Source organism: Mya arenaria, chromosome 11 (genome assembly GCF_026914265.1).
Source record: "Mya arenaria isolate MELC-2E11 chromosome 11, ASM2691426v1".
Classification (NCBI taxonomy): domain Eukaryota; kingdom Metazoa; phylum Mollusca; class Bivalvia; order Myida; family Myidae; genus Mya; species Mya arenaria.
In genome coordinates this window covers 55,673,699-55,693,426 of record NC_069132.1, presented here as the reverse complement: position 1 = coordinate 55,693,426, position 19,728 = coordinate 55,673,699, and the positions used below count along the sequence as shown (strand labels likewise).

The following is a 19,728-nucleotide window of genomic DNA, read 5'->3' as shown; positions in this document are numbered from 1 at the left end:
AGAACGTAACATCAATTTGGTGTGGCCCAAGTGTGAGCATTATGTAACCTATGACTAAGGTTCTTGCATTCGACTCCTCATTATCGGTGTGCAAACACATAACCTTTGCCCAAACTCAAAGACCTAAGATATTCAAATGAAAAGCAAGGCCCGTAATTTCAACATTAATAATTGTTGGGTAATTCCCCTTTTCTTGACTGAACAACAACAGACAACCATCGGCGTTAACACTTCGCTGCTGTCATTTTCAATTCGTACAATGAATTTAAACCAAATATTTGAAACATAAAAAATCTTTTATTGTCAAAACATACAACTCTTTTCCAATAACATACAGTCAATTTTGCACATAGGTTGGGATAGATTTAAACATCATTGTTTAACAGATAAGGTAATAACACCCAAAACACTATAATATTATATACTGGTATATATTTGTTCACACTTTTATTTGAGGAATGAGTATTCACTTATCAGGATGATATCAAAACGTATGTTCCAAAATAGAATACAACAAAAGGTCTTGTTAAAGTAGTCCATTTTTTCTGGCAAAACTTCTAGCCAGCTTTGCATTAGATTTGTAATAATACACATATATGCCAAAAAGTGGGTAGAATCCACCTATTATTAAAAGACTACAACATCTGACAAACTTTTCAACAAGGCTGGAAATCTAGGCGATAGGGAAAAACACCCTCTATGCAATATTCATGGGAATGGCATAACACACATACATGGGTAAGAGTACCTTAATCATTACAAATCACGTAACTATATAAACAAAAAGAATCCTACAAGTAACAAGCATTTTATAACATAGTTTATGATGCTTTAATATGTGTAGAATTTCATTTTGCTTAAAAGTAACAGGCCAAACCCTTAAACAGACAGTGATGAACATTGCAATTACATGTACATGTATGATTTTCTGAGGGTTTATCAGACCTTTCTAAAACATATGGCATTTCCAACATTTCACAGTCACAGAACTATTGTAGACAATTACAAAAAATCATTTCTTTATGAAAAAAAAATAAAGTGCAGTATGAATGTGATATATGGAATGAACAAAAAACTGTTAAAATGCACCAAATCCTACCGCAAGTGTAATTATTAGTTTCATACAATAAACAAATGTTTTAAAATGATTATAAAGCATCTACATAAACAAATATAATTCCGTCCTCTGCATTACAGATTAATAGTCCATAGAAGAATGAACAGGAAAATAAAATCATCTGTAACATAGAATAAAAAAAAAAATAGACTCATTGTTTTGGAAAAACAACAATAGACATTTCCCCCCTTGCTTGTCTCATATTTTGGCATTTGAGGTTGGAAGATATGGAGCAAATTGTGGGTGTTCTGTCTATGAGGTGAACATTTTGCCCAAGTTTCATGTAGCAGAAATGAAATCTAACCTTGAACTGTGACCTTGACCTGGAGCAGGCATCCAAGGAGTTCTGCACGTGGTGTAATTGCTGTTAACATTTTACTCAAGTTTCATAAAACTGATTTTCAAGGCGTTAAATGAGATATTGAGCATATATGAAATCTAAGACTCAAACCAAATTCATTGTAAACCGTGACATGGATTTTGTGCTGCTGCAAACAATACTGTGGGGTTCTGCATTGTCTCGATATAGAGAACATTGGACCTAAATTTCATAAAAAATCTTACTAGGGGTTTAGTCTTTAGGAGATAGAGTGGATTCAAAATCTATGACTAAAACTTTGACCTTGAACTGGCACATCTTCAATGTGGATTCCACTCATTGTCGGGATGTTGTGAGCATTGGACAGCATTGGACTTGAGTTTCAAGAAAATCCTTCAAGGGATTTAAAAGATACTGACCAGACACAAATTCTATTACTTGAAACCTTTGACCTTGAGTCGGCACACCTTGAATTTGGGTGTTGCACATCAAGAAGTTGTGCTGATTATTTGACCAGAGTTGTAAGAAAATCCTTCAGGGGTTTAGGAAATACAAAGTAGACAGACAGATGGACAGGCATCCTAGCTTAAAACAAGCATTGGGGGAGACATAAATATACCAGAAAATTAACAACACAGGCTATGCCAACATTTATTAAAACGCATACATTGTATCTATTTCCATTTCATATTCTTTAATATCAAGGTACTTCTTAGAGAGCCATAATTACACAAGTATATTCTTCTTCAGATTTCTTATGAAAAGTTAGTTACCAATACACATTAAAGGTATAGTATATGAATGACAAACCTAGTATAATATTAGCATTGCACATATGCCATGGTTTCATTACTTTAAATCTTACCTCATGAAATATCTTTAACAAAGGCTGATAAACTTAACTCATACTGTACAAATTTACACAGTGGCAACATCAATCTTAAAACTCATGGTAGTTTTTTGGCAACCTTTTCTTGATGAAACCTGATCATTACAGGGTCTTTAAATTGCCATTGCTTGCCAATCACTTCTTTTGTTGGCACCAAAACCACTTGGGTTTAAGAAAACTATCCAAGGACACATAGTACAAATATTACAATCATTTTCTTGAATTAAGGAGAGAGAACCATTTCAATAAAGCTAAGGAATTAAAGGAGACAAGTGTTATATGTGAAACATTAATAATCTGATTAAACACATATATTCTGAAACACCTAAAACACCCTTAAAACAGGGTCATATTATCAATCATGAGCGTAAAAAAAATGTTGTTAAATCAAGCATTTCAGTTTTCACATTTTTTTTAATGTAACAAATGAAATTGAAAGTTTTACTTGCAAAAACCAGTAAACCTTGCCTTAACTGACCATCTATGCTCTTAGTTTCAAAATTAATGTAATACTTTTTTCTACTCAAAAATATTCATTTGAAAAGACAATCGTAGGGTATGTGTGTTAATAACATAAGATGTTCTAGCTACAAGTAAACCTGAAGCCAGTTGTAACTCTTCTAAATATTGAGATTAGTGACATTTTATTGTTCAATATTAGGAAAGTACATCATACATAACTATTGAACCAAAACTGAAAACCTACAACCAAGAGCAGACTGTATTGAACATGAAGAGATGGAGCGAGGAATAAAACACCAGGAGGCAGTCTGGTTTATTGATGCTCTTTTAGTTCAAAATAATGTTAAAGATAAGTATTCAAAATTAAATTAGACTTTAGTTTCATCATTCCTTAATGCTTCTTGAATTTTCAGTTAAAAATAAATCAAATCTAGACCCTAGCTGTATTAGCGAGCTATTTTTACAATCATCAACAAGTAGCTATTCAGGTAGAGTTATAACTGGCTTCAGGTATACATGTAGCTAGAACTCATATAAGCATTTTAATTACTTGTTTTTGACGCATGTTGTTTGTTTCGTTCACTGTTCATTAATTTGTGTATTTCATTGAACACAATACATATGTTTAAACTAAGTTTGTAAATCAGGTTGTTTTAATGAATTTCATAAAATAATATAAAAGAACTACCAATTATAAAATATGATGTTGATGAAAGGCAACAAAAGATATGGCAAATCCTATGCTTACAAATCTTTGTGTATTATATTGATGGCATAGGGTGAGGAAAGGCATGCAACTAATTTGCATGCAAAAAGTGTTGATTACAAATTAAGGAGAATCCTGTGAAATTGATGTGTTGTCAATTGGGGGGGGGGGGGGGGACAATGACCAATGTGCATACGAAGAATAGGCATTCGTTAACATGTCATTCACAGTTTATTCAACAGTAACTGTACTTCTAGTATAATATATTAATGATCGCTTAGAGAACAAGAAAAATAGCACAATTATTTCAGATAAGCACAAAAGGAATGGCATTGATATCATTGTTTAATGAAGATAGTACAAAAAAGCCATGTCTTATAGTATGATGTAAGCGGTGAATATGACATCACCGTTTCCTCTGACTGCAAATAAAATGTTAGCGCCCATATAACTATGTTTAGGTCACAGTTTTAAGAAAGATTCCATTTCTTTGTTAGAAATATATATTTCACACTATGCCAAAAATGATAAACAAGCTCTATTTCTGTTTCAGTTCAGTGTTTAACAACCTTTTTATCAAATATCTCCATTTTCCACAGCACCATGCTGCTTGAATTGTTACTTTTACACACTTGATTTCTATTGAAAAGAAATCTATGTATATCATAATATATTCATAACATATTTCATTCTGATTTACATTTCCCTCTTAAAAGTCATAAATCCATGCTACAGAATCAACATTGCATTTTCTTATTCACGAATTCATTAACATTTTGTTAAAAACTATTTGAAATCCCACATATTCAGTTGAATCAAACCTAATTGAGTAGACTTTATGATATATTGCTATAAGCTTTTTGTCTTTTACCGATAAGATGTAAACCTTTGTGGTGAAAAACGACGATATGCAACAACACCAAGTACAATGGCAGCACCTAATACACAAGCTCCTATCACATATTTCTCATATGATGACGTGTTATCGTCAGGCTTTTCTGTTTGTTCACCTCTCTGTTTCTGAAAAACAAGAGTAATACATTCATAAAGATTGAGATAAAGATAGGGTTTATTTTATTCATGACACATTGAGGTACATGAAACATAAGATCACAAAAACTTTATTCAGTCACATATACAGTTATTCAGTTTTAATATTAGCTATATTTTACATTTATTATTGAGAACAATTGACAATTCCTTGAAGAAAACCATAACTTTGAATCAAGCTGGAATCAAACAGGCACTCTGATCTAGAGTCAATGTGCTAACCACTCGGCTATCACCACCAATGGCATTTGGTTTCAAACATAGTCACTGAAGAAATGAAGCTCTGATAAGGGAAGTATCAACAGTGTACCATATAAGGCTGCACCTTTTAACACGGTACTGAATGTCATTCAACCATACAATTGACCAATAACTATATTTCGTCAATAAATAAAAGCACATAGTTGTATTTATAATCCAATGGAACTTTGATCATCTCTGACAAACATATCTCCGAAAAGTGACCAGGCGGGGCTTAACTTTCATTTGCTGATGTTTATTAGGCCAAACAAAATAATATGTATATTCTATAGTCCATAAATTTTAACCGCTGACCCTATTTTATTTTTTCGTCATTCTGAAGAAAATGGGTACTAGTCATTGAAACGAAATTTGAATGGTATGATGGCCATGAGTATGAATCTACATTGAACTGAAACAAGAGCTGTCACAGAGACAGTGCGCTCGACTATTCCGCCGCTTTTCAATGTAAGGATTGAAAAGTTTTGGCAAAAACATGCATGGATCACTGTTAGATTAGATTTCAATGTAATACATGATGTGCTGAGATATTAACATAAATGTGGTTACATGGAAAATTTGAACCAGAATTTTTAAGTCTAATAATAAAGGGCCATTGTTTGCAAAATACAATAATCTAACTTGGTTATTCAATTACGTTGGGTGGTTGAATACCATTGTATAAAGTCTCAATGCAATACATCAAGTAGTCGCTGAGATATTATCCTATGTGTGCTTACATGCCAGACCTTAACCAGAATTTCTGGTAAAATGATAAAAGGGGCAAAAATTATATAATATGAAAGAGTTTTCTAACTTGGTTAATTAAGTAGGTTGGATGGTTGAGTACCATTGAGTTGTTGCTGGGGTTTAACCTATGTAGCTTGCATGCAAAACCTTAACCAAGGTGTGACGCTGACGCTTGGGTGAGTAGTATAGTTCTCCATATTCTTCGAATAGTCGAGCTAAAAACAAAATGGCAGCTTTCATTACCGCTTCATGCCTTCAAGCTGAGGTTCTGAAGTATCTGAAAACTTCACAGAAAATGGGATCATACCCCCTAAAATTGACATTTGTTGAGTTATTTCACAACTTTCATCCACCTCAAAGCAACATGTTAACTGTCAGTTCCAACATCCGTGTATGGGGATTATCCTTACAGGTTTGTTTTTTTACTTTGTTATAAAAATAATGCCAGAACTTTCAAAGCAGTTTTAAGCTTAATAGGTAACCCTTAGTTAAATAGCTTATGTGCAAATCATGCAAGAACCACTAACAGTCAACTCTGTCACAAAGTGGGCTAGCATGAAACAGAGGATGACTAAAAGCAAAAAGGTATATAAAAGCACTGTAATGTATAGTATACTAACTTACATCTACAGCCTGGATGGTTGTAGAAAACTAATATATACATGTAAATGAAGGACACCAATGAGAGAATGAGATACATGTAAGAGGCTTCTTAAAAAATAAAAAGAAAAAGACAAGACCGACCTACCTACAAGTATCCTACATTTTCAGACAAGTCACAGCAAAATCATACATATTATTTTATTTGGCTTTATGTCCTTACTGGTAAATATGCCAAACAAATCATGTAAAAACCCTTTTGTTACAGAACATCAAGATAAGCCAGTTATTAATACTTCATAATCATACCATTATGTAATCTTGAGCTCCATGTAAAACCTCTAATGTGACTGAATCTTTTGCTGACGTGAAACACTGGACAGCTTGTGAGTGGGACACATCTACTAGGCTTGTTCCATTTATCTGAAAAGAAAGCAACAGTTAACAAAAATATACATGTAAAGATGTCAGTAGAAGGAATAGTTACTTCACAGTGGACCAGAGTTATTTGAATAACACTAAATTTCAAACCCGAGGGCTGGGCGTACAGTATGTGTTTTGTACCATAATTATTGTCAATCAAGTCAAACTTTGTTGTCCTGGCATAACAAGCAAATTCGTTGAATTGATATCCCCAGCCTGATTAGGCTAAGTTCATGGATTGGAAATGAAAAGTAGGTGGAATATTCCTATATTAACATGTAATATGACTGCAGAGAAATGGACCGTTATGAACGTTGGATATAAGTTTGAGTTTGTTTGGAATAATTTGAAATAAAAGTTTTATATATATAGAGTAACATTTGTAATAGTTTCTATGAATTTGAATGATTTCAAAGTGAAAGTTCAGATATGTCTGAAGTGAAAACAGTAAATAGTGGAAAATGACATTTTAAGGTACCTGTTGATCATGTTCATTGTGTGTTATTTTCAAGCTCATTTTTAATGCCTCTAGTTTGTTCCAAAGATTTTTCTAAGATTTGACCTAGTGACCTAGTTTTTGACCCATGTGACCCACTTTTACAAGCTGTCCATGTTTCAACAAGGGGTACATCCTGACAAAGTTTAGACCAACTTGTGACTATTAAATTAATTCCAATAAATAGTTAAAAAGTTAAAGCTGAGACACAAATTATTGCTATTAAATCCATATTATATAACATTGACCTCCAGGTGTAAATGTCACAATTTCCTATGGTGCTGTACAATGCTTTGAATTTTTTATGAAATCTAAATCAAGATAAAAATGTAAAGATGACAGTTTTTTTTTTTAACCCTTTTTGGGGCCGAAATTCAGCCCCATTCTCCACCTGAAAAGTATATATTTTCCCCTCCTTAGGTAAAAAAAACAAAAAAAACTTCAGAGGTTTGGATGCACAAATAAATAAGACAAGATGGCCATGATGGCCCTAAATTGCTCACCTGGGTAAAAGAGTTCAACCTTTGTAATTAACATAGCTTGATATTTGTTCTCAAAGAATATTGAAAAACATACTGGTCAAACATGTTGCCTGGATAATAACTGACAGGACTTGTCACAGTTGCCTGCACACTGACAGGACTTGATGATAGACTGCAAACTGACAACATTTGATTCTCATACCTGTACACTGACAGGACTTTCTTCAGTTGCCTGCACACTGACAGGACTTGATAATTGCCTGCACACTGCCAAAACTCTGTTAAATTGCTTGCACACTGAAAGATCTTTTAGTATAGATACACAAACAACAAACAGTGCACCATCCAATAAAATCAATCAAAGCGCTTAAAGCGTTGAATGGCTTTCGGCCTGCAACATTTTGTGAGTATAGTCATGTAATTGTAAAACATATGTATTAACATAAACATCTAAAGATAGTATATGCTCGCTCATAATTTCCTTCGCAAAAACTTTTATGTTTAATGTTGATTCTCAATAAGATCATGAAGTATAAGTCACTTGAAATGTGGAATACGTCAAATAGATACTTAAGGTATGGAGTAATACTCAAAATCATATAAAACCTTATCTGGAGCTTTTGTTTCATAAACAATGCACTGACACGGATAAAGCATTAAGGAATTTTTAGTCATATCAACTCTACACTTCAAACTTGACTTGAGGCGTATTGAATTTACTAACAGGGTATGCCAGCTTAACCAAATGCATCCCAACAAAATTCATTGGACATATTAATTAGGTTTATGTTTAAAACTTCTTTCTACAATGCCAAATACCTCTGGGTCGAATCACCCTCATACTATTTCTTCCCTGTATGCTTTATGTACATGTATCTTAATAATGCCCTCAACATATGTCACTCGTGGACAAAATGAACAGATTTATATCAGTTTAATTTTTAAATATGCATATACATTATGCTACATGCTCAAGATATTGGACTGAAATTACTGAGACAAACTTAGAAATATTCACATACTTTCTGTTTCATTCGGCATTACATGACTACGACAACAAGAGGCACATCAGTGCCTGTGCTCCACTGGCCAAAAGGTTCAAGCAAAGACCACCTAACGAACATTTTCGTCAAGTTTCATAGAAATACAATCATAAATTTTTGAGGAGAAGTTATTTAAAATTTTTTTTTACTTTAATAGCTCTGGCTGCCATGTTGTGCAGTGGACCGAAATGATTTGGGCAATTTGAGTAAAGGAGCACCAAACAAACATTTCTGTCAAGTTTTATCGAAAAAAGGTCATCGGTTTCGACGACAAGTCGTATAAAGTTTTTTTTATTTTTTAGCTCTAGCAGCCATGGTGTGCAGTGGACTGGAACCATTTAACAAATTTTGGTTAATGACCACCCAAGGAACATTTCTGTCAAGTTTCATCAAAATCTGATCATCGGTTTCTGAGAAGATGTTCTTTAAAGGTTTTTCTATTTTTTTGCCCTGGCAGCCATGTTGTGCAGCGGACCGGAACCATTTGAGTAATTTTGGTTAAGGACCACCCAAGGAACAATTCTGTCAAGTTTCATCAAAATCTGCCTATCCGTTCCAGAGGAGATGTCGTTTAAAGATTTTGCTATTTTTAGCTGTGGCGGCCATATTGTGCAATGGACCAGAACCATTTGAGCAATTTTAATAAAGGACCACCCAAGGAACATTACTGTCAAGTTTCATTGCAATACGATCATCGGTTTCTGAGGAGAAGTCGTTTAAAGGTTTTTCTATTTTTACCTCTGGGGGCCATCTTGTGCAGTAGACCGAAACCATCCAAGGAACATTTCTGTTAAGTTTCATCAAAATCTGATTATCGGTTTCTGAGAAGATGTTCTTTAAAGGTTTTTCTATTTTTTTGCCCTGGCAGCCATGTTGTGCAGCGGACCGGAACCATTTGAGCAATTTTGGTTAAGGACCACCCAAGGAACAATTCTGTCAAGTTTCATCAAAATCTGCCTATCCGTTTCAGAGGAGATGTCGTTTAAAGATTTTGCTATTTTTAGCTGTGGCGGCCATATTGTGCAATGGACCAGAACCATTTGAGCAATTTTAATAAAGGACCACCCAAGGAACATTACTGTCAAGTTTCATCAAAATCTGTCGAACCGTTTCAGAGGAGATGTCGTTTAAAGATTTTGCTATTTTTAGCTGTGGCGGCCATATTGTGCAATGGACCGGAACCATTTGAGCAATTTTGGTAAAGGACCACCAAAGGAACATTCCTGTGAAGTTTTGTCAAAATCCGCTTATCAGTTTCAGAGGAGATGTCGTTTAAAGTAAAAGTTTAAGCACGCATGCACGCACGCACTCACGACGGACAATCTGTGACGACATAAGCTCCATGGCCTTCGGCCAGTGGGGCCAGTGGAGCTAAAAATTGTAGCAGGTTGATAGCCTGTCAACACTTTACGCGGTTTGATTTGAATTGTAAAAGTGTATAATATTCATTTAGTAAATGGTTCAAAGGTTGTAAGTATGTACTTACACAAGAGAAAGGTTTTATGCGACAAACATTTTACAAACACAATTAAAAACTAACAATCTCAATAAAAATGTCAAGTAATAGCCGATTTAGGCAATTTAAAATGAAGAAATTATACTTGAAAAAACTGATTGTAGGGTAAAATGAAGTATCATAATTTCATTTAAAACATTATGGTTTGATATCTTACGTCTAATTAGCATTTTATAGCATCATAATACGATCCATATTTTCCTGTCTTTTAACAACTTCTCAGAGTTTATATCCGGGGAATAAACCTGTCTGAATGCGATGACCCACATTCTTTTTTTAACTACATTGTACATGTAGATATTATCGGTCCCCAGCCAAAACAAAATCTAAACACAGGTATACAATACATGTATTTATTAGTTCTGTACGCGTTCATTTTGCAACTACTTGCGGATTCTGCTTTTCTATATTGTGTTCTGTAACTCGCCAATATCAAAATATATAACAATTGCGTTATATTACGAAAAACGCAGCGTTTCCAAACCATATTAACCGCATACCAAAGACTGAAGACATGTAGATATTATCAGTCCCCGGCCAAAACAAAATCTAAACACAGGTATACAATACATGTATTTATTAGTTCTGTACGCGTTCATTTTGCAACTAATTGCGGATTCTGCTTTTCTATATTGTGTTCTGTAACTCGCCGATATCAAAATATATAACAATTGCGTTATATTACGAAAAACGCAGTGTTTCCAAACCATATTAACCGCATAACAAAGACTGAAGACTCATTACAGCGCTACTTTTCGCAAGCTGATTAATATGCAGAACGTAGTCCGTAGCAATTAGAGCAGATTGCTTACTAGGTATTTTCGATGTAAATGTTAATGTAAATTAGGTCGTTGACCAACGCAGTTCTACCCGCGTTAGGGTTGATACGCCCTTGCGTGCATTAATTCGATTTAAGTTTAAAATGTTATGTCGATCTGCCGATGCGATTTCCGAGATACGGTTATAAAAGTCTGCAGGCCTAGCGGCCTACAGCCTAACAAACTGCCTTAAGGTCTAACAATCAAAGATAAGATTGTAGCTTAGAATAATCTACATGAAGTTCAATGGAAAAGTCTGATTATTAAACTTATCATTAAGTAAAAATGAAATGTCTTCTAAAGAATAAAGTGTATAATAATAATTTGAATCTATGAACCTAAAAAAAGAACAATAATAACTTTAGAAGTGACTATGTTGAAGGCTTAATAAAATTTAAATCTATTCCCTTGTTACTAAAAAAAAAAAAGTAGTGGAATCTCCAACAAAAAGGGAGACCATATAGCAAGACTTGCTGCCCTTCTTTCAAGAGTAAAATTTATTTAACTATCAGATTTTAACATTTTGGCCATTTTGTTGTTGTTGTTGTTGTTGTTGATTAATCATGACTTCTTGTTGTATTTTTGTAGAGGGTCACCCAAGGAAGCTTTTTGTAAAGTTTAATTGAATTTGGACAGGTAGTTTTAGAGAAGATGTTTTTTTAAAGCAAAATAGTAAATTGGCCATTTTGTTGTTGTTGTTGATCAATCATGACCCCTTGTTGCATTTTTGTAGATGGTCACCCAAGATAGCTTCCTGTCAAGTTTCATTGAATTTGGCCAGGTAGTTTCAGAGGAGAAGTTTATTAAGCAATTGTTGACGGACAGACGGTCAGACGCAGGACAAAGACCGATTTCAATAGCTCACCTTGAGCACTTCGTGCTCTGGTGAGCTAAAAACACGCCATTTTTTTTACAGCAGCACTGCCCTCTAAACATTTAGAAGAATATACCTGTGGCAATACAGGGCTTTTTCTGCCCATTTTTGGAAAAAGACCCTAGTTGTTTTGAGAAATTTTGCGTCGTGAAAATGCCGAAATTAAGAAAAGTTACAGTAAAAGAAAAGCTGTCTAGTCTCCTGCGAATTAAGAAATGATTTAATATAAGTTTTTTTCCCTTTAAAAGACCCTAAAAATATCAATCCTTGGAGTGTAAATATCTGTTGCAAAAAATCATGACAGATAATATTTCTTACTGATCTCTGAATGAGATGAAAATCAATGATTTCAGAGTTCAATTAGGCCAGAGTTTTTTTATTTTTCATTTTACGGGAGTGCCGTACCTAAATATTGCAAAACTCAAAAAAGAAAAAGATTCAAATTCCTAACTTTATTTTTATTTTTTCTGCCGCTCGTTTCTTCGATCTCCGATAGAAAATAAAATTTAGTATTATTTAACCTAACGCTAATTTCACAACAACAAAAAATTATCGCGCACAGTTTCCAAGATGGTGGAAGCCGGCGATTATTGCTTATAAAGTTAACTGAAATATGTTTCATTGTTTTGTGATATCACATGCATATTATATGCCATGATGAAAATAAAACTTGAAACTTGCTTAATATCATCATCTAAGCCCTTATAAGAAATATGGCTGCCTATTACAAAATTTTAAAGTGGATTTAGTTTGAAGACTGATTTTGTTGTTCATAAAATCGTGGCGTTTTTTTTTTGTGATATCGGAACGGAATTGTATTTTCTTTATATTGAAGCATAAAATAACTTAAATACTTCTGTGTGTAGACCTGTTTACACAGGGAAACACTGTAAATTGGAATTTGCTGTACAGTTTCTGACTACAGAAAAAGACAAGAATGTGACATTGCCATTGGATTTGGCTTGTTTGTCTAAAAGACAATAAAGTTATACCAACATATTGCATACCATTTTAAAGGGCTTTGACTCCTCTTTTCATGTCACCTATTTTAAAATGGATTGTTAGTATGTTGATTAAGAAATTTAAAAAAACTGGACTTGACCGTGAAATCTGGTAAGTATGAGTTACATACCTTGTTTCTTTCTTGTATATCAGACATTTAATTTCCTCAGATGTGTTGTTTATCTCATTATATATACCCAAAATGATATTAATCAACATTTTAGACAAAAACAATGAGCCAGATGTCTTTGGTTTTGCCAGTGCAAGTTTCAGTGACTATTATAAACACTACAAAAGTGTAGAAGCACATTAAAATGATGCACATATATATACAGAATTGATTTAATTATCATCATGTGAAAATGACAGCTTGTTTTGCCTTTATAATATAGACTATTGTTGCATCATTTAATCGATTACCAGTTATTTGCAAATATTTAGGTTCTGAATGAGAATTGTTTATATTTATATGTTCAATCTCGCTAGGAAGTCTGGATTTTTTTCACTAAACGTTTTTTTCCATATATATCCAATACGGCTGCCGCTGTTTCTGCTACAGCGGGGTTGGCCATTTCTCAGCCACCGGCCAAATGTCAGGTCGAAAGTTGGCTGTTTTCTGGCCGTTTCTTGGCCAAATATGGGCTGCTCTGTTTAGACACCGGCCAGAAAATGACAGTTTATGGCCAAATCCATGGTAATTGCTGGGAAATGGCATTCTTGTTTAGGTTCATTGAGACAAGCCACATTTTTAGTTTTCTATAATTATTTTAATAACTTTGGATTTTTGGCGAAATGTTTGATAATTTTACAAAGATTTAAAATGAATAACATTTATGCTGCGGCTGTCATTTTATTTTCTACGAACTTGGAACATTTTGGCATTTATTCTTGTAAAGAAATACATAACTTAGATAGTATTTAACTTGAGAAATTTTGGACTTTCTGAAAGTATGGACACTACAAATATATTTGAAGAAGTTGTAATTTTTGATGCCCTCTAACAGCTGTGGCGCAACACTATTATACAACAGGCAGTATGGAGTACAAAACAAGTGTGCACAACTTCAAAACATGCATTGTATAAAATAATTCAAAAAAAAGAAAAAAATATGGAAAATCCATCTTATTTTTATTCTTTTTTCTCGACGCTCATTTTTCGACATCTTTTTCTTATTTTTATTCCCTTCTCCTGGTGCTCATTTTTGTAAAAATTCCGGTAAAATGAAAAATAAAAAACTCTGGCCTTATCAAAAAAACACTTTACATCACATAATTTATTAGGATGTTGAAAATGAACCAGTAAAGGTAAAAAGACTGTCTACAAAAAAAATGATTGGGAAGATTGAAGATTGGGAAAAATATCTTATATTTTGCTTTGGGAATGGGTCCGATAGTCTGACCCATGAGTACTATAGAAAAAGCCCTGCAATAAAGTGTCAATCATGAATATGTGAGTAGGTTTTTTGAATAAAAGGTAAGATAAAAGGTTATTAATCACAACAGTTACTCTTTCCCCTTTTTGTCAAAACTACGCTATTTTTCCCCAATCAAAGGGCTTGCCACCATTCGCTTAAAAGTGGAAAAAACACTGGATGAGATAAGGTTTGAGCAGACAATCGGACAGCTGAAAGGACAGTGTCATTGTGTCGGTACTGTATGCCATACAAGAGGTGTAACTATTAACATACCTGCAATATTTTATCCCCTTCCTTTAATCTTCCATCTCTAAAGGCTGCTCCATTTTCCCTGACCTTTGTAACGAAGATTCCAGAATCACCAGGAATGTGGGGGTTATCTATTCCGCCTCTGATGTTAAAACCAAGACCTGAAATAGTCAAAAGTAATATTAGTAGATGTTGGTCATCTTAATGAACAGAAATTCTGTACTGACCATGGCCAATTTGTACCAAGTTTATTATCGCTACACAAAGATTTTAAAAAGTAATTAATCAGAAACACCCATAATTTATGGTTCAGGTCAATATATGTCCTTGTCATTTGACCCCAAAATCAATAGCTCATGACCATTACCAATACCAAGGTTGAAGACTGTACACCAAGTTGTTCAGGCCTAAAAAAAATATGTCTGTTTCCTGTAACATGCTGAAAAAAGATGGGTCGGCAGGAAGGTAGATGTTTTTGTTTTTTTAATTCTTGTTTTGAAATGTCAGAATGATCCAATATTCATGTTTATTTCAGGTAAATTATTTTAAAAAGAATTCAGTGTGATATATAGATTCAAACTTTCTGCCTCAAATAAGCTAAAACTGCTAGCTTGACAGCCATTGTACATGTATTTCAGTTGTAGAATGCATCCTTTTGAAGGGTAAGGCCTGGGTTCAACTCCCAGCGGTGGCAACATTATGTGCAATTTTGAGCATTGTCAGTATGTTCACCAGGGAAGCAGTTCATCTTTACACTATGCAAATATAACCCAGTGAAAAAGTGAATCAAATAACATTTAAACAATTTATTTTTGGCAAATGTTTTAAACAAAACTTTCAAAATGCATACATTTTGTAAAAAAAACATGATATTATTGCACAAATTTTTAAATAGACTGTGTAATAATATCAAGTTGTATTACAATTTAATGTACATGGCAACTTTTATAAAATAAACAGTTGGCTAGACATGGTAAGAATCATAACTAGACTATAAACTCTGACTAGCATCAAACTGCAGTTACAACATAAACGTGGCAAGAATCTCTACAAAACATAAATACAAATGACTAGAATCAATGACTAAACCATTTAACTCTTAAAGCGCTGTCAGAATTGTACAGGTCTTTGGGACCAGTGTTAGGCCCATGGTCTACGCTGTTCACTGCTTCGACACTTAAACCTTACATACTAAACTCGGCAGCGACCCCCGATTTGTCTACACTGGTCACAAAGGCCTGATATAGTCGTGCTTCACGCTTTAAGGGTAATAATATAAATCAATACTTTATAAAATGATAGATTGGACTAGAATAGGTTTTAATAGACAAGAATCAGTATCAAAAAAGCTTAGACTGACTGATCAAAAACTAATATCATTTCTGTTTTGTTTTAAACAGTAAAACAGCATAACTAGTACATGGACAGTACCTTCATTAAATAGTTTCCATTATAAAAAAATAACAATTTCCAGTGTTTTATAAAGATCTGCTGAATTAGATCCACTGTTCATTCTGTAAAAATCTCAAGCACGATGAAAAATAATCAATATAATATTGCAACATTTTTTTTCATAACCATAACTGTTACACAATACTGTTTTGTTATAGAACTTAAATGTAACACTGACAACGATTTATGCAGTTCTCTTTTCACTTTCATTAAAATTGACAGGAAGTTAGTGAGCACCTGTTTCCCGTGCTTTTTAAACCATGTGCTACAAAAAATGTTTATTAAAAACTTATAAGAATTTTTTCTTAAATTAACCAGAGATATAATAAAACAACTTCAAATAAATGAAAATATGTCTAACATTGTTGTTTTTCAAAACCATGGCACTTACTGAAAAAGCAGAAGCTATCTGTTAATTTGCATGAATGGGGGAGTTATTATTACGTCATTGAATTTGATTGCTGCTAATTGACACAGTTAACGACTAGATTCCAGATCGATAATCACTTGTTACTTTGGGTGTTAATTGCTCATGGGATTAAACAAACATTCATGTATACTACAAATGTATGATGCATAAATTTCGGGTAATTTACGATTTCGGTGCGTCAAAACCCTGGAGCACAAGTCAATTTAAAGCCTTGCTGAGTTTGATGTTACAGCCAATTAACTTTTTGTCATTGTTTCAACTTGTCAAACTGGAAACATTTGTAACTATGCGACGAGTTTGGACACGACTAAATTATTTAAATTATCGTTGTCATCATAGGCCAGAGATCGCTAAAAATCTGACTTTTCGAATTTTGGGGCATAAAAAAATTGCCGTCAGCGGTCAAAAATTACGGTCGGTCAGGTTACAGGAAACATTATATTTAGGCCTCATAAGTAACTGACCTGAAAACTTATATTTAAATTCACATTGACAAATGACCCTGAAATAAAAAGGGGCAATCAACTGACCATGACATACCAAATTTGAAGACTACATCAAGTTTGTTTAAAATGATTGATCGAAAACAAAAGTATGACAAGATTGTGAGATATTGCTAAAAACGACAGTAAGTAAATTCCCTACTGGTCAGCCATGTTTCTAAGGCGACACAAAAACTTGCAAAATCAATGGTGTATTCTATATTGTACTTCCCATCTCAGAAATAACTCACTTGCCCGTTAGTCTAAAATAATAGACGTGTTATACGGGATTCTTCCAATCCCTAACGTCTAAACGGGAATGTGCAAAAAACGGGGGTGTTTTAAAAATATTGAAATTGTTTTAAGTGAAGTATTTTATGGTTGAAATTGATCATAAAGAGTTATATTCATATTTTACCATGTAAGTGAAATGTTATTTTGCACTAAACAAGCATTTAATGCATTAAAACTAGTTGTTTACCTTTCGAATAAAACGAAAGTTGACTGACACAGAAAACAATTATGCGAAGGGGAACAACTCGATACAATCGTAATAACTCGGCCTCCTCCGACAAAGCTTCGAGACAGACCTCGTTATACAATCGTAACAACTCGGCCATGGCCGAAATGTTCCGAGCGATTTAAAACTGTGCCCTGAAGCCTTGCAGGTGCCCTTCATGTATATATCATTCTGTTTTGACAGAATGAAATGAAAAAAAGCCGTCAAACTCATAATTATAAGTTGGATATTTATTTTGTGGTACGGAACTAATATAAAATAACATTATCTGGTAATATTTCTTGTTTTTATGATATTTTATCGACTCTATATGCTTTAACCCGGAATCCTGATCGGAACAACTACCCACTTTTGATACTAAACAATTTGTACGTGAAGGATTTGCCAAAAAAAAATCTAAATCTAAAAAAATCCGCCAACGTACAATTATTTGGACTAACTTGCCCGTGTACAGGGACAATTTAAATAAGTCTGGCAAGTTCACTTTTATAGGTCTGCACCACCAGTTGATAATTTTCTGATTTCAAAGTTATATCTAGACCAAAAATGAAGATTTCTGTTTGGCCGGAATTGGTCTAGTCCGGTATACCCAACTTAATTTTCTGCTATTTCTCAAAAACACAAGAAGCCAGGGCATTCAATAACACGAGCACTTTCCTCAAATTATTGGATAAAAAGGTTTATTGATATGGTAAATCCTTCCAAAAATCATTGTAATAGTAATCCCCTTATATAAAATCACATTGTTGAGACTATCTCGACCTGTTCACACTGCCCATTGTGGGTGGGGAAAGCAATGTTGATGTATGAATATTTAGCATTCTATACCTGTGTCGCCCCTTGACAAGGTTATTGTGGATTTCTTGAGAGGTAATGCATCAGACATTGTCACTGTGAATGCTTAGATTTGATGTAAAATCTACGAAAAGGTTGAAAGGTTATTTTGCCGACGACACACCGACCGATTCAACTTTGTTTTGACGGTGTATCAATAATAATCATGTTCATGAAAACAGCATTTTGACATTTTGGCGGGAAACATATTTAAGCATTATGTACATGCTGTACATCAGCCGACAGCTGTCACATACAATCAACATTGACACCATTTTAAGAACCTGGTATCAGTTATCATTAAGTTTTTAAGTTGACGAATGACTTTATAGTTTTGATACACAAAGTGTCACTTAAAACTTAAGGTAAAGGCTTTTTTTAATGATGGGTAGCTTAAAAGGGTTTATAGTCATTTCGTACCCTGACCATTTCGTACTCTCCGATTTTTGTTCATATTCTTTTGCCTTTCTTTAAAAACATAAACTCTAAACATGAGAGATTCCCTGAGTTTGACAAAACTAAAGATTTATTTACTGGCATGATCATGTTGGATCTGCAAAAAGCTTTCGACACAGTAGAACATGATATTTTATGCCGAAAGCTACAGATCTTGGGTGTGGAGTCGGTGGAGTGGTTTCGCTCATACCTAACCGACAGAAAAGTCTATATATTCCTAACTTATAATATATTATCCATTTAACTAAATCACAGCTCTCAGGCAGACACATTCATATTTTACTGGATACTCTTAACACATGAACTCCTAATACATCATTTAGAACACGAATTACTTAAGCTATACACAAGAAATGCAATAAGTGTATTTGTTACTCTTGATATTCATGACAATAACCTTTTGGCAAGTTTTATAAAAGGGTGTTTTAATCGCAGACCTGTCCTTCCAAAATATCAAAGTAAATAATATGTCAATATAGTACTCAATTATTTACACAATTGTAAAACAGACACTCTTTTACAATCATCCCAAAACTGTGTATGTTGTTTTTGCTTGTGACTGGGCAGAGGTGCAAAACCCTCAAATAAAATAGACGCAATAACCCAAGCCGACTACTTGAACAGTCGAGGCCAGGGAATTGTCTTGCATAGATACACAGGAAAAAGAAACATTATTTGCATTGTAAACACCTAACTGAAAAATCTGAAAAATATAAGTAGTTGAGTACAAGTGATTATATAATAATAACCACAATAAGCCCATACAAAACAGCTTCTCAGGCAACAACTATCAAATGGGTGAAAGAAGTCCTTGCAACATCTGGGGTTGACCAAGATCTGCCTCTACACCCAAAGCACATAAAGTACCACAAATACTGAAAAAGGCAGGCTGGTCAAATGCCAGAACTTTTAACTCTATAATCCAACATTTAGTTTATGTGATAAATTTTCTCACTGACATTTAACTGCAGAATGACTAATTGGCATACATGCTAAACAAACATCTCTTGTCTTTCTTACGATTTCATTACTTGGGTTGCAATAACTTTCCTCTTTGTTTTCAAACTTTTTAAGAGCAGCTATAATATGTTATCAACTCTAAG

At 33.8% G+C, this 19,728-nt stretch overlaps 1 protein-coding gene across 1 annotated transcript; it reads right to left on the bottom strand.

The window, feature by feature from the left end:
- Positions 1-2,073: 2,073 nt before the first annotated feature.
- LOC128207992 (synaptojanin-2-binding protein-like) lies at positions 2,074-18,331 on the bottom strand. The gene is made up of 4 exons (XM_052911234.1): positions 18,164-18,331; positions 14,476-14,612; positions 6,443-6,556; positions 2,074-4,513 (listed from the first exon to the last, which is right to left on the bottom strand). The coding sequence occupies exons 1-4, from the start codon at positions 18,219-18,221 to the stop codon at positions 4,361-4,363; spliced, it is 462 nt and encodes a 153-aa protein (XP_052767194.1). The 5' UTR covers positions 18,222-18,331; the 3' UTR covers positions 2,074-4,360.
- Between the last annotated feature and the right edge of the window lie 1,397 nt (positions 18,332-19,728).